The sequence below is a fragment of the Cygnus atratus genome, chromosome 2 (assembly GCF_013377495.2).
Source record: "Cygnus atratus isolate AKBS03 ecotype Queensland, Australia chromosome 2, CAtr_DNAZoo_HiC_assembly, whole genome shotgun sequence".
Classification (NCBI taxonomy): domain Eukaryota; kingdom Metazoa; phylum Chordata; class Aves; order Anseriformes; family Anatidae; genus Cygnus; species Cygnus atratus.
The window spans coordinates 84,167,139-84,183,306 of record NC_066363.1 but is presented as its reverse complement, the minus strand read 5'-3'; the positions used below and the strand labels follow the sequence as shown (position 1 = coordinate 84,183,306).

Below are 16,168 nucleotides of genomic sequence, written 5' to 3'. Positions count from 1 at the left end.
ACCCAGGATTCGTTCCACCCTAAGATCCAAGACTCATGGTGACAAAGGTGACTGGAGTGAACACCTATATGTGCTGTTTTCTCTCTGCAGTCTATAGCAGAAGCCTACCTAACTAGCTTAAACATCACATTTTTATATGGTTCATGGTAGAGAGAAATTGATCCAAATCCATACTGCCATACTTATGCAGTAGGGATGTTCAGATGTAAAGAAGACTTAATATAGTCTTAAAAATGCCTGATCGTGACTTTGATCTTAAAAATGAGAATTCAGTTTTACCAACCCTGTTTTTCTCCCTAAATCTCTTCACTTGAGAATGCTATTTAATAAGAAATGACTGAGGAAGGAAACCTTTCCTATCCTCTGTAACTGCCTGGTCTGCTTGCCAGAAATATATTTGAGATAACACAGGGCAAAAGGCAATGCACAAGTGGCTGAAGGCACATGAAATGTCAAAATCTCCTTGACACAAAGCTTTTACACTGTAATGGAAAAATATTTAACATTTAAACTTCTAACAGTTTAAGTTCTCAGCTAACTTATGTATACAACATTAGAAAACAGGCAGTCTAAACTTTGCCATAGAGGTGTTATAAAACTTCAAAGCTAAAACATGTGTTTAAATAATATTCTTTTCTTCACTGATACAAAGTAAGGAGCATGAGCTATTAATGCATGACCACCTTTTCCATTTCCTAAATCAACTTCTTGATGACAACCTCTTCTAATTCAGGTATCCGTTTATTGTAATATATGTTTTGCACAGCTCAACTACTAAACATAGAAAATGAAGTGCAATAAAAAAGGACACAAATTGAACAAATAGTGGTATATATTCTTTCTTCAACTTCTGAAAAAATGTCTACGGTTTGTGATTAACACCTTCTGACATCTTATGCATTGTGAATTTATGTCAATTTAACATTTCAGTGACTAAGCTACTTTATAAGTCAATTAAAAAATCAATAAAAAAATCAGTGACTCAGATTCTTGCAGATGTATATGTGACGAATTCAAAAGTGTTCACATTTAAAAAGGAAAGGAAACTGTGTGTATACACTCTCAGTGAGATGAAAACTGCATATTTGATATAATCACCTTCCAATCCATCACTGTATTCTCTATCAATATACATTACTAGGACTTAGAATTTTTATAGCTTTTTTTCTTGTAACTAAAAAAGTAAATACCTTCTCCACTTGGATTTACTACTAATACTGAAAACAAATTTATGGTATTAAAAAGTAGCCATGTTCTAGGATAGAAGAAACCCACGTAGTTATTTATGCTCCAGAAGTCACATTCTGCTGTTAAAATGCAAATGCTTGTTTTTGACATGTTTTCAGCCAGCAGCTGAAAGCAAATCTTTCCAAATGTGAATCAATATCACACTTTGAAATAACATACGTGACCCTGCTCTGAGTGCAAGGCTGGGCTGGATGACCTCCTGACGTTCCTTCTAACCTGAATTATTCTATGAGTCTAACAATTCATTAGAGTTGTGAACTCTTGATACATATTTCAACCAAACTTTCTCAGATTTAGCGATAAAACTTTGAACCAAACATTGTCTACTTCAGACACTCAAATACATATACATATACACTGCTCATGAGATGGCAAGACATACACTCAGCAGCAATTTACACATTCTCCCTTTTTTTTTTTTAATTTCTCAACAGTGGCTGGGCAGTAATAAAGGGTGAGGTCCATTTTATCATATTAGTTAAATCACTTTCTGAGAGTTTCTCTTTGTCTGTTAACTGTAAGGGAGTCTAATACAGGCATATTACATGGGATACTAAACTTATAGATACCTAGCAAGACTAAGCAGGTTCCAACACAAGCTGAGCAACAATAAAATTGATATGCTATCTTTATAACTAACTGTATTATCAGCAGGTGAGTAGTGAATTGAGAATAATTCAGTACTGACATCTTATAGCCTGGAACAAGTATTAAAAATGACCCTCCTTTGCATGCCCTGTTTCAGGACTTGATTCAAAACTTTGTGAAGGCAACTGAACTTTTACCACTAACTTATTTGAATAATGCTTTTGCAATGATATCCACAAAAGTGATGTCTTAAGTACTGCAGCACTTTAATTTATCCCCTCACTAGAATCTAGAGACCTGAACAGATAATGGCTTCTCCACATACTGTAAAGGGAGAGATATATAAGGATACAGCTCCTGCATAGGTCAGTAAGTCAACAAAAACCATTAGGTGAAATTGTCCTCCTTTTTTTCAAGGGTGAGTGACCAAAATACTTCTGGTTTCTTAAGACATCTTTTATTTAACCACAAAAATATAGCCCAAGTGGCCACAGAAATTGCATGAGTGGGGCTGTTGAAATAATAGTGCAATATTTCTCTCAATCACCATTGGCCCAGAATCACATTAGAAATCACTGCCAGGATAAGGACAAGCTGACAGAAAGACCTGAAGCACAAAACTGTGCACTGAAAGCATACAACAGGCAATATCAACTGTCAAACATTTCCAAGGCCCACAGTACTACTTCCCTCAACTGTGGCACTGCTGGGAGAGAGACAACGTTGATGAACCTTCCCATCGGGCGCACTTTTGGGAAGCGACATAGAACGGGTGCTATTTTGTAGAGATGATGGTCCTGAAATGCAAGTGGAAAATTAATATGACCTGAACGTGACCGGGCAGTATGCCCAAGGAGGGAAAAACAGGTGCTGGATTACCTAGTATCAGTACGAGATAGGCTAAGCTTACTATGTCTTCATCTCAGCGTGGTTTAATTTTGGTGAGGAGAAAGATGAATTTGCCCACTGTCTGAACCTTCAACTAGAGAGCACATGGCACAATGTAGAACTGATGGAGAAGGAGAAAAATGAGGGTCATTTTAAGGACAGAGAGCATGTCCTAAATGAAACCCAGGAAGAAGAAATCGCTATAAAAAAGAAAATGCTATATGGGGATGGCTGAGAAAAAGTTTAAGAGAAGGCTGTCACCAAACTTTATCAATGTAACAACACACCTGATAGATCTGTGACAAAACCAAAATAGATTGGTAAATTCAACAAAGTCTAGAAAGAAATTTGTGGTCATTTTGTTTGTTTTGTAGTTTGGTACAGGTGAGTCTGAATTTTAGCAAGCTTTCTGATATATTTGCCAGATGCCTCCACGCTGATTTATGGGTTGCTTGGCAGCAGCAGAAAGAAATATCACATTCTGTGGCATATATCAGTAAAAATTTGTCACCTGGGAATGGAACCACAGCACCACTGAAAAGAAATGTGATTATACCTACAGAATCTTTACTGTGTATACAGATGGACAATTAACCTTTAAAAAAGGTTATCCTAAGGCAAAAATCCCAGCCTGTGAGGTAGAGTTTGTCACTGCAAGAATATGATGCACAAACTGAAACTTCAAAGAGGCACTATAAACAGGATGCTGATTCTACTTAGTTAGAAAGAGCTCATGTGATGAACACTAACAAGCCCCTCCTGAGCCCTCCTTTCCATAGCAACAGTGAAGGTATCTCAGAACATGTGGAATTTCAATATTCACAGAACCAGACTGCCTACAACAAGTTGAAATCCTTGACAACTGCAGATGTTCAGCATTTATGAAAATCAGATCTATGATGTGACCAATTCACTATAAAATAATCATGAACAAGAGAAATAGTGACCATTATTACTGTTTCTTTGAAGTTCAGTGATAAAAGCCAAAGAAATAAACATACAAAGATCATAGCTCAAATGGTTCAGGAACTATAGTCATACCTTCCCTATCGTATTGGCATGTTTGGACTATTTCTAAACTGCAACAAATTTGTTTTGCAATTATAAAGTACAATTCCCCAGAATCACCCCACGAATAATTTAACTCTGAGCAGCACTGCACAGTCATAATCATCTGGCAAGATAAATAAAACTATTAGGTGATTATTGTCAACAGACTTTTTCTGTCTTTTTAAAATTCTTCTTTGTTTACATCACACGTTCTCTGAATACTCCATAAAACATTAACATTTGGAAGCTATGCAATCTTATTATCCATAATTTGATGAGTATTTTGTATGGCATGTCATACAGCTCTATTTTCACATGTTTAGCTTTACATTCCTAAATGAAATTTGCATATTCAGAAAGGAAATAAAAAAATTTCAATTATAAAATGAAAATCACAGTACAGAAAAGCTAACCAAAGCCTAATTCATAGCATTACAAACCATGTTTACACTCAGTAAATTTGACTGTAAAATATTTTGTGCAATGTCAATAAGTAAATAAGAGATTATAGAAAAAAAATGTGAATGTGGTTTGTGAACCCTATAGAGAAAGTCCCATAAAAAAAGGACTAAGATGTTGAATAGAGACTATGACATGCTGAAGACTGAAAGTGGAGGTGGGATCATGAGACAAAATGAAAGGATCATCAGTTATTCACCCAGATTAGATGGACTGATATACTGGCTTCAGCAGTGATTTCTACTTTAAAATTCCTAGAAAACAACAGAAAAAAAAACAAAACAAAACAAACAAACAAAAAAAAACCCACACGTGTGGCATCTTGCTTCCTGAAGGCTGAAAACAATACATCAAACAACTCTAATTTCATGCCAGTTTTATCAACTGTAACATGAGCAAAAGCTGACCAAGTAAGCTGGTCTGGCATGTGAAGAAAGCATCAGTCTTGAGTTCAATTCCTGGGTAATCCCAGCAGGTTTACACTATTCACCAGTCTCTACCTCTATTTGCTTTACAACATTTTGTCAGTGAAGTTGTCACTAGTTTGTAAAATACGTGAGGAGAGTGATTGCCTTGTTTTAACAAGTTGCAGAGCACTGCTGTAATGAAGCACTAACCTTGAGATAGCACTGAATATAAATAATTAAGCATTATGATCAAAATTTCTATTTGTGGAATTCTGTAATTAAAGGCAGAGGAGGGTAAGTATGCTTTAATGATAACAAATTAAGTAGCTAGCAAAAATGAAAAAAAATACACCCTTAATGTACAGTGGAAGCAGAAATGATTTTGTCATGAACTGTTGAAGTAATTCAAACCCAAGAAAGCGATTATTTTTCAAAGACAGAACATGAAAATAGAAATTTGATGATTCATATCATTTGGATGAATTTCAGGTAAAACCAAGCCAAAACAACAACAAAAATAAACAAAATAATAATATTAATAATAATAATTTTAAAAAAAACAACAAAAACAAAAAAAAACACAAAAAACCAGAAAACCAAGAAGACTGTTTACTGTACTATCAGAATTCAGAAACAGCAATGATTTATGTAAATTATTGTTTTCTTCCTTAACTGCACATATTTGAAAATTAAGTATCTCCCTGTTTTCTTGCTGGAGATACTAATATGCCCAGTAAATTCCTGGAACCATCTTTAAAGTCCATGATTTGACACTTCATAATATTACTTGCAATAGAGAATCTGAGGATCGGGGTGGCTGCTCTGCTCATATTCTTGATCTGGAAATTGCCTATGAATGAAGTGCTAAATCAGAACAAAGCCATTATTCTTCTTCTGGAGATACAGTATGACAAATCATAAAATGTTGCATGATGTTTAATTAATTTAACAACTCCTTGCAATATAGCATTAAGCTGTCACATAAAATATGAATATAATGCATTAGAGAAAGAATTAAAGAAATTATGTTAGAAATGTGAGAATAATTGCTTTCATTGTGCTTATCCTGATGTAAGGTAAAAAAAAAAATACAGAAAATAGAGACAGTTTGGAAAGAACATACCTATTAACTCCTTATTTCTGACATCTAAGGCCATGTTTCGTAAAGCTGTAGCTACTGCACACACCACCCGGTCATTGTCTATTCGAAGCAGTTCTACCAGGATTGGCAGTCCTTTTTCTTTGCGGACAGCAGCGCGGATATACACTGACCACTGTAAGACACATGGGAGAGCATGAAGAAGAAAGTGAGAAATGCATCCAAGATAGCAAGGCATCTGAGGTTACAGAGTAAGGCGTAACAGAAGCATGTGGATGTAAACTCAAAAGAGAGGAAATAATTGTGTTTATGATGCCAGGTGAATACTTGATTTGGAAATCCGCACTAATTTTTTATGGTGGCAGAGAAATTAATTGATGAATTGACTTGAATCCTAGCACATCTGGTTACGTTTTACAGCCCAAGTCTTCGGAAAACTTGCTTTGCATCCGCATTTGCTATGCAACGTCTAATGTTGTTTGTTCACTGCTAAAACAACAACATTTATATTACAAAATATATACTACTAAATAAGTTCAAGAGGTCTGAGAATTTCATTGCTGTGATCATAAGAATTAATCAGTAAAAAAATCTGGAAAATGATTTTATAATTTCTCTTGTGATTGCCAACTTGTTCAAGAAAGAAAAATGAGACAACTATACATTAGATTTTTGGCACCTTCCACCTAACTGGAAGACTACCGTACATCAAGGAGTTAGTAATTCACATACCAGTTGACCTGAGCAGGTGCAGGCCAGTGCAGTGCCATGCTGCACACACCACTTGGCTACAGGATAAACTCAGCAGCTAGTCACAACAGATGAACTTGTATGCACCTTCCACTTGGCACCTGATGACACCACTGACATGTCTTTGTCTTTATCTTAAAGTGAAGCAACATGTTCTTACATGAATATCCCCCCCCCCTTTTTTTTTTTGACAGTGGAAGTGATGAACAGAGTTGTTTACTTCTATGAAAATCCTCAGAGAGATCCAAATAATATCATGCCAGTGAACCTCTTCATGGATGGGATCTGCACAGTGTGCCATGCCCTGAACAGGAGGTCCATTCATGGCTGTACAACCTGGGGTTCCCAGCATCTGAAGGAATGAAAGATTAACTATACTATCCACTTCATTCTACTGTTAGCTCCAGAAGCTAGAAAAATGCAAACATGATGAAAGCTGTGATGTTGTGTTTTTAAAATCTATGCTTATTGCCAGATTTGACACCTGCAGGATGTGCAGGTTGACTTAGCACAGCCCACTTTGAAACGAGCCATCTATTAGGCATACACTCCTTCCAGTATTTTGAACTCTTCTCTCAAATTTTCATATAGTCCAAATTCACATTCCTTGTACTGATACCTGGAAGGAATTTACTGAAGCAGAGCTTTTTCCTCCTTTCAGCATCCTATGGCATGGATGCTTATCATGTCTTCATACTGGGAAGGTGAAGGCAAAGTTCTGGAACCCCTTGGACTTTGAAATGTTTCAAATATTTCAGAAACTCAGATGCCTTAGCATTTTCAGATCATGGTGACCTTTCTCTTTTGACAAAACCTTAAAGAACGGTTACCTCGCACCTTAATGAACAGTTAGATCACAGCAGTGTTCTTCCAGAAACAGAAAGAGTAAAAAACAATTCCATGACATAAAGCATTAGAAAAAGGAAAGCACACTCACTGCCAGCAGATCATGCTTAACCTCTGTATATGGAGGCCATATACTTATCGCAGTTCAGGGGCTCACTTTAAAAAGCTAGTATCTGTTTATACTATAGACAGGTGCCCCTGAGCAGCAAAACAAAATGAATTTATGATAACAACAGCAGAAATAGGGACAGGCAAAGGCTGTAATGTTGCGATATTTGGAGTACAAATTCATTTCAGGTAATGTGACTCAGGGGAAATTGGGAAAAAGGATAAGAAAACAGCATTTAAAGAATATTATTTTATTATTTCTCCTCTGTAGTAAAGATGCATACAAAAAACTATCTGGCTGGACTTTGCTGTAGACAACAGGGATAATGGTTACAATAAGCTTTCAAGTCAGGTAAATGGGATGTAGGATTCTCAGCATCACTGAGCACAATAATGTAATATGTCTAAAATGTAAATGTGCCATCATTTTCTGCAGCAAAGCAAAGAATAGCTCTAAGGTGAGAGAATATAAACAAATGGTAGCAGGATTCTGGACTGACCTTATTCTATGCTTCTCTAGTATCTTCTCTAGAACAAGTGTATGGGATCATGAGATATAAAACAAAACAAAATCTTAAGGATCAGTGATTTTAATTTAAAGTATCTGCTGAAAGAACAATATCTTTCCTAGAACTTGATTTTAACGGGATATTAAATACAAAAGCCACCATGAAAACCCCAAAGTAATCGTGAGTTCCTTTTTTTTTAATAACCATGCATATACTTGACAGTTAAATATGCTGTTACCTGCAGCTGGGTGTACCCAAAGCAATAACTCTTTGCACTTAAAAACTCCCATCCCTGTGTTTTTTTTGCTTCTCCTAGGGAAGGTTGCCAGTGTGTCTGCTGCGATTATATGGGAACTGCCAGTGTGAGAGTTCAAGCTTGCAGTGAAGTTGTCTTGAGAATGTAGTGAGCCTCTCTGGTTGAGGAGCGAGTTCAAGTTAGCAGGCAGCATATTGAGAGATGCTATTGTTCATTGTAAAAGTACATCCCAGATTTAGAGCTTTCAGTATGGATTACATGAGGAATCAGTGGGAGTGGTTTGTTGTTTTTTTTTTTTTTTAATTATTTATGTCTGCTCCATACCAGAGAAAATCTAAAATGATTTTATTGAGCTTTCACTGTATTATAAAACCCCCCATATTAAAACCTCCGTGAACACTTTTCCTTTGAACTTTTAGCTACCAAGGGAAAACATAAGCACCTGTTTTATGAAAGACAGGCTTACAACAGACTTCTTGGTTGTTGCATTTTCATCATCTATTCCAAAACAAAGTCTAAAAGAAACAGGTGAAGATAGGAAATAAATTAAGAAGAATATATATTTTTTAACCTTGGAGGGAGCAAAAGATGTTGTAGGAAAAACACTAAAATAATTCAGTATGAAAAAAAAGAAAATATATATCCCTTCACTGAATAAGTGACATGCAAGTCTTCAGTATACGTAATGTACCAATTAATTTGATCGTAATAGTCAATAATACGGCTTCCAAGTTTTCACATGGGGAAAGTTCCAGCTATAATGTTTTACAGATGCACATATGCACATGCATAAATAAAACAATGGTTGAAAGACATAAAAGTATGCATGAAACCCTTCCTCTCCCCTGCACATTCCTCTTCCCCCCCAGCTCTCTTTTCTGAAAGTAGAAAAGAGTGGCGAGGATGCCATCTGCTTTGGAAAAGTTCACAGGCTCCTCATGGCAAATCACTATCATTTTGGCTCTGTTTCAAGTCAAGCACCTTAGGCAGAAAGACAGAAATGTCTATTAATTGTTTCAACAGTCTCTGGAGAACTTTCCATTTCGCAAGTGGTAGGAACTGTCTGTGTCTCTTTCCTTAAACTGCCAATTAGGACAAGTCTCTGCAAGCAATTATGCTGTGCTCTGTGTATTTCAGGAATACTCAAATTGAGATGCCTCAAAACTGCTATTTTATTCTCTCAGAGAATGAAAAAATTGATTCACTCTTGCGTATAGTGATAATTCTTTTGTTTGCCTAAAGCCATCATGAACGTTCCTACATTTCCACATTGCAGGTCAACTGCTAATATGAGCTCAGTGGAGTATAAAAGAAAGAGATGAAAAATCATAAAAAAGAAAAGAGACAAAGGGTTTGTTGCCTATTGGTAAGTGAGGCACTCTGCCAATACACTTAATCATCCTGTTACTCCACAAATCAGCGGCGGTGTCAATGATCAAATACCTGTTCAGTTTGTAAAGAGAAAGGACTCCGATGGGAACAGCGCACACTTCAGATGGAACAGGGAAACAAACAAAATCATTATTGCTGCATCTGATTGCAGCTAAATTATCAGAGACAAGCACAGGAGCCACAATCTGTGCACGAATAGTCTTTACCGACAATTGAATTTGGACAGCATAACAACTATACATCACTTTGAAGGTATCTAGTGCATCTCTATGTCTACTTTCATTAGTAGTTTCTCTTTTATTTTTGTCATGGTAATTAAGAAGAAAAATACAGTAATCTGGAAAATTATTTCCTAGTTTGCCACAGTTATTATTATAAAGGACCCTTTCCAAAGCTGAATGCCTGTAGGGATTAAGGTTACATTAGGTTAAAATTCAACAAAAGAGTAATTCATCTGAATCAAACTTATTTCTCTTTTAAAGAAAAATTTAAAAGCATTTAACAAGTTAACTCCTTCTAGTGTTTTATATGGTTTTCTATATTCTCCTGTAAATCACTGACAGAGGAGAACAAACTAAAAGTGAACAAATGCGCAGCACAAAATGAAAACAAAAAAGAAACCAAACCAAACCAGTCAAACAAACAAACAAACAAAAACTCCAAGGAATGCCAACAATTGAACAGACTTGATATTTTGGATGGATTCACTTTCTTGCCACTGACATCCGTGTTATCTGAGTACCTTCAGAACATTTCAACATCATATACTCCAGTTTTGACTAGAATCGGCATTGTATTGGTGCAGGTCAACACTGTGATGCAGAGACTGTAGAGATACTAATTGTTAAGGGGAATTGACGAGACAAAAAACACAAAATGAAAGCCAAATCAGAGCAGTAATCATGATGGAGCAAACCGAATTACCAACAGAACCAGGAAGATTAGAGACAGAATTTGCTATGATGTATTAACTGGTTACTTTCCTCTTGCTCCAGTATCTTAGTCAAGCTCAGAGAGAAATGTATAATAGGGTGGGTGAAAATACACAAATAAATAAATGAAAACTTAAATGCTGCTAACAGAAGGCATCTTCAGTCTTTGAGAAAGATAAAGTTCAGAAGGAGCTGTCTTTGCACCTTGTCTTTCTTGATTCTGCAGTACAAGTGGGTAATTTGTATTCAAAATGATCTGAGAGCAATTACAATGACTTTTCTAAGTGTTGCACCTACTATCATTATAAAAGAAAGGCTTCAGGACAAAAGTGATGCATATCATGGGAAGAAAATTGACTGTGAATACTTATATACTGCACTCACATTACTATGCTGTGCTCCCATTCAACAAACTGATACCCATGCTGATCTCCCCATGATGTCTCTGATACCGCTGTTTCCAGCAGCACGTCTTGTTTCTTGAATAGCATCTTGGCCCTTGAATATTATTCTCTTTCCTACAGGGCTAATAGGCTTCTCTGTACTAATTCCTGCAGCCTCATCTATGCAGAAGATTCCATCCAGGTAAGAATTCCTGCTAGATTAATGCATTGATTCTTTAAAAAGCTTGTCTTTGTGAATTTGCTGATGTGTTGTAAGTGGTCTTCTCCATCCTATCATATAAGAGTTCATAATATTAATACTTTACAGAAAAGAAAAGAAAGTCTTTTCACTGGAATCCAAAAAATATCCTTCTGGCACAGCCTGATGAAACTCTAAAGGATTAACATGTAAATAATTAGTCATCAGAAAAGCCTGGCAAGAAACCCACAATATGGCCTTGCCTGATAAGAGGAAGATTGATAACCTTGATGTCTGCTATTTTAGACAATAATTATTCATTATCTGCAAGTGTTTGGATGGCAAGGCGCTCCAAACTCTTTTCTTTCTACTCTTTGAAGTCGCTGCACTGACCTTCTGACTGAATCAGTCCCTTTTATGTTTTCAGTTTCTTTATCTAATAATTTACTTAATAGAGCTCTTACTCCCTGGAGACTCAGATTTCTCTAGGATGGAATTAAGAAAATAAATGTAGTTGTTTGCCTAAGGAACAAAGACTGGTATCTCATCTAGCTATCTCAAGAGATCAGGCCGTTGACCCAGAAACCCCATTCACATGGGTTTTGTACCTGTTGGGGATCAAAGGCAGGGACATTCTGTTGTCTAACCAAAGAGCACTACAGGAGGCAGAAAGAACCAGAGGAATGTTCTGTCTTCATACTCTTGCAAGACTTAAACAGAGCAGCACTTGTTCCTGGTGTTACAGAGCTCAAGAGACTAATGGCTGCTCAGGAAAATGAAGCCAGCCATCCTGCCATTAATGCAGATGCAGGAAGTGTTTATGCATTACCTTCACAAGTTATAGTAGCATATTAAAACAAAACAGGGTCATGTGAATGAAGAAATGAGGTTTTAGGGGTTTATCAAAACTAAGGACATTATACTTGTGGTGACACCACTATTTTTAATTGTAAGTAAGAGAGAAAATAACATTGCAGGTGACGAGTTCACAGCAACAAAAATTTCTCTGGCAGATAAACTGACAGCAGCCTAAATTTAGCTGTCAGATATATATAGATAAACATAAAAATATACAGATATCTCAATATCTCCTTTCTTTCTGAGAGCAAAATTTTGTTCAGAAAGGACATAACCTTGGATTCTTGACATTGTTAAATACAGGACATTTTGAACACAACTTTTTACATGCTCAGTAGATAGAATGCATTAATAGCCTATTGACCAAGGTGAAAACTAACAAGAACTTGCCTCTTCTTTTATTCCCACCATCCAAGGAAACGTACTGATGCCAGCCTGTACATAAAAATAACTTTGGAGATTTCCTTTTACAGGACAAGTCTTGTAATGTTATACCTCATAATTTTTTGATATCCAAAGTATTAAAATGAATAATGATATGAGGTTGCAGAAAGGACTTCGAGTCTGAAGTGTTACAGTGACAGAAATTTCTTAATGAGTAGACGGGTGTCTTTGGAATGTAGCACGGTGACTCAGTAAACCTCCTGTTTCTATTTGTGGATACTCCACAAACTTGACAACACCCTAATTAAACAGTAAGGAAAGCTAACAGAGCTCCCAATCAAAGTGGATACCTAATGGGAGGTAAAGAGTCTCCACTACTTCAAAAGGCTACCTCAAACCTTATTTGCTCATGGAAAACTCTAGCTAAGTTTGATGAGGAATGTATTTGCTTAGGTTTTTATTATTTCACTGTTGTAAGCAGCCTTAGAATACAAGTTTAAATTAAGTATAATTGGAAGTGTAATAAATACAATTAGATAAAGTCTACTTCTGGAAAAAAAAAATCTATGTAACAGTGGAAATGAAATAAAACAACTAAAATCAATGACTCTCCTTTTAATGTGCTTCTTCTAAGTTTTAAGGAACTTCTGCCTGCAGGAAGTTCAGGATACAGTGAGATTACCCTGGTTATGATTTGATGGGAGAGAACATTTTGGAAAGCAATGAGTCCCCAGAAACCCACCATTATCATCATCCAGCATATGCACGTCATTTTCCATGAACGCAATGGATTTCATTCCTCCAGATTCCAATACTGGTGTCCTCCCTGTGTAATTTTGCCCTGGTGCAGTAAAGAGAGATGAAGGAACTTCCAAATTCACCTGAAACAGACTCTACTCTAAAATCCTGCTTTCTGTATAAACTGTCAATCTATTCTTCAGAACCAGAATATGTGTCAAAATCAAGATATACAGACATCATCTTTCCCAAGTTAAGTTCTTGCACTGAAAATATCCTTTCTCACACCTCAGGTCAGAATCATGTTTTATTGGTAAGCTTACATTTGGACTGGTTAATGTATTTGTCACCATTATGCTCCTTTTTTGATTCATTATAGATTGTTTGGGTTCTAATAATAACTGTAGGGACCAAATATTGTATGAATCATTAAAAAAAAATCAAATTTACTCTACAAATGGGTAATACATGGCAGAACTTCAGGTAATATTATGGCAAGACATTGGCCCAAAGTGTTTTATCTTGACACAGAATAATATTATGCAAGTACATTTATTTAGCACTTTTTTTTTTTTCTAGTGCTTGGCTTTAGGAGGAATTCCTGCAAGTGAAACAGCGCTAAAAATGTACTAGAGATTAAGATTTATTATGTGCATATGTTGATTTTACGTGTATGGATCAATGAAAAACTGTATTCCCCGAAATAAAAACCCTTTCAGCCCTTTTCATCTGTTAATCCTTAGAGCTATGTACTGCTGCTTCTGTGTTTGAAACTTTCAAAAGTAGTCTAGGGGATTTAGACACACATCATCTGTTAATTCTGGTGGAAGACATTTATCTAAATCCCTTAGATTTTTTCTTTTTTTAATTATTCGAGGCTTCCTTTTATCTGCTCACTTTCCTTTCATAATGACATTCATTAAGCACTGCCTGTGTTAAAAGTGTTACCTCTCTGTTACCGAAGGGGATTTAGTCAGCTTTATACCACAGGAACAAGAAGGGTGGAACTGCTAGAAAAGAACCATACAAGTATATGAACTGCACTGAAATTTTTTTTCCAGCCTAGACTGTATCTTTGGAAGTGTGTGAGCATGCCTGGTGCACTGGCTACCTCATATATTCTGGAATTCTTCTGGCATTAAGATAATGTTATTTGGGGGGAAAAAATATCACCACAATTGCTATTTATTATTAATTGCACCTTCATCTGTTTTAATACAGTTTGCTCTTTTCCTCTTTTGCTTTATCATAAAGTATTTCTTGATAAACTTCAAGAAAAAAAAAAATCATTTCCCATCTTCCCATTCTTTATACAAATACAATTTCTTGCAGGAGCTCGACAAAAAGAAAAAAAGAAAGAAAATCTCCCTTAGGAATAACCTTTTAAGATTTTTCTATCTTTTATTCCAGTCATTTTATATCCAGAAGACTGCAGCAGTGGAAAAGAGAGGTCAAAAGGTGGAGACATCAATGCTTATGTAATCCCCAAAGATGATTATTCCCCTCACAATAATGGCTGGTATGACATGTGAAATTAAGGATATTCATTTTGTGTCTGCACATCACTTGTAATGAAGTTGGTGAATCTTTAGAAAAATAGAGCAACAAGAGAACAACCAAGCTTTTTCCATGGTATCAGCATGGATAGTATTAAAGTTCAAATCAGTTTTTCTACCATATCACTTGTCCAAGAGCTCTGCGGAGCTCTTCTTCCTCTCTAGTTCACTGTACACATCTGTGAACCAAAGGATGACAGATACAGATTTATTAGAAATGGGAGAGAGGGCACTGCTTGGATTTTAGCACTCCAATTAGTGCTGGCAAATATGAATGCATTGTTTTCTCATTTAGACTAGGGCTACACCCATTCCCGGATGAATAAAACACATTTATCACTTTTCTGTGCCAGAATTACACAACCATCTGATGTGGTCTATAATATGAGAATAATAAAATTATAATGATTTTCAGGCACAGTGTATACATAGCACTTCGTAGGGCAAAACCACTGGACAGAGACTTTTCACTCACTTCATCATGTCATTGAATGCAACAGTCAAAGGAATTTTATAAGTTTGGTGGAATGCAGTACTCAAAAAAATCACAATCAGCCTCTAAAGATCTGCTGAATGTGCCAACTCAACTTCCAATAAAATTGTATGGGAAAAAAATGACATTCATTAGCCTCAGGTATAATATTTCGAAATTAACACTTACTGAAATTGGTACTTATACACACTTCATATATGAATGACCACATGCTTAAAACCAAACAGGACACCTTCTAAGACCTAATTTTGATAACTGCATTTCCCTATACGTATGTGTTCATTGCAAATATGAAAACTTCCCATGGAGAGTAAACTTAAAACCAATGCATTACCTTTATACAACAGGACTAGATAGTTAGTACTTTCACCCAATCGAACCAGTTTGACATCAGAAAAGGGATGAAGAAATTGCCCTAAAAAGTAAATCAAGCTCATTTGTTATCTCCGATTTTACTGATTTATTTTAAATCCAGGAATATTTTCTAAATCTAGTAAATAAATTATTTTTTTTTTCCTCAATACACTAGAAATAATTGGAGGGGGAAAATGGATCATTACATTACAACTGAAAAGTAGGATTCGCTGGAACATAGTGCCTTGACTAAGCATTTTCTTGCTAATTGTACACGTTTAGTCATTCTGTTGACATATGTTAGTAATTTCTTAATTTTTTTAAAAAAGTAGATGATGAGACTGATTATTTGTGTTGGCGTCACTTAATTTATACCTTGCTATGTTCCTGCCTAGTTTCTCAATGGGAAACAAAATGTCAACCGGTTTCTTCAGTGACATAACGACATGGTTTCATCTGATTGTCACTGGTGATATTTTTGACTCATTTTTCATGGTTCTGCCACTACAGATTCATAAAGATGCTGCATCTCCACATTTGGATATTGGTTTTCAGCAGCAATTTTTCATACTTGACCAATGTGATTTTCACTGCTGTGTGCTGACTTTTCCTATAATATGATTATCTGTATCAATTCAGAGGACTTAAAATACTATCTCAGCTTTGACTGC

At 35.9% G+C, this 16,168-nt stretch overlaps 1 protein-coding gene across 2 annotated transcripts in view; it reads right to left on the bottom strand.

The window, feature by feature from the left end:
• The window catches only part of CTNND2 (catenin delta 2), a 428,710-nt gene that overhangs the window by 68,333 nt on the left and 344,209 nt on the right, over window positions 1–16,168 (bottom strand). For both annotated transcript variants that reach the window (XM_050709047.1, XM_035552796.2), the window contains one exon: window positions 5,764–5,914. In XM_050709047.1, the coding sequence (XP_050565004.1) occupies window positions 5,764–5,914 (151 nt within the window). The remainder of the gene's footprint in view (window positions 1–5,763; window positions 5,915–16,168) is intronic.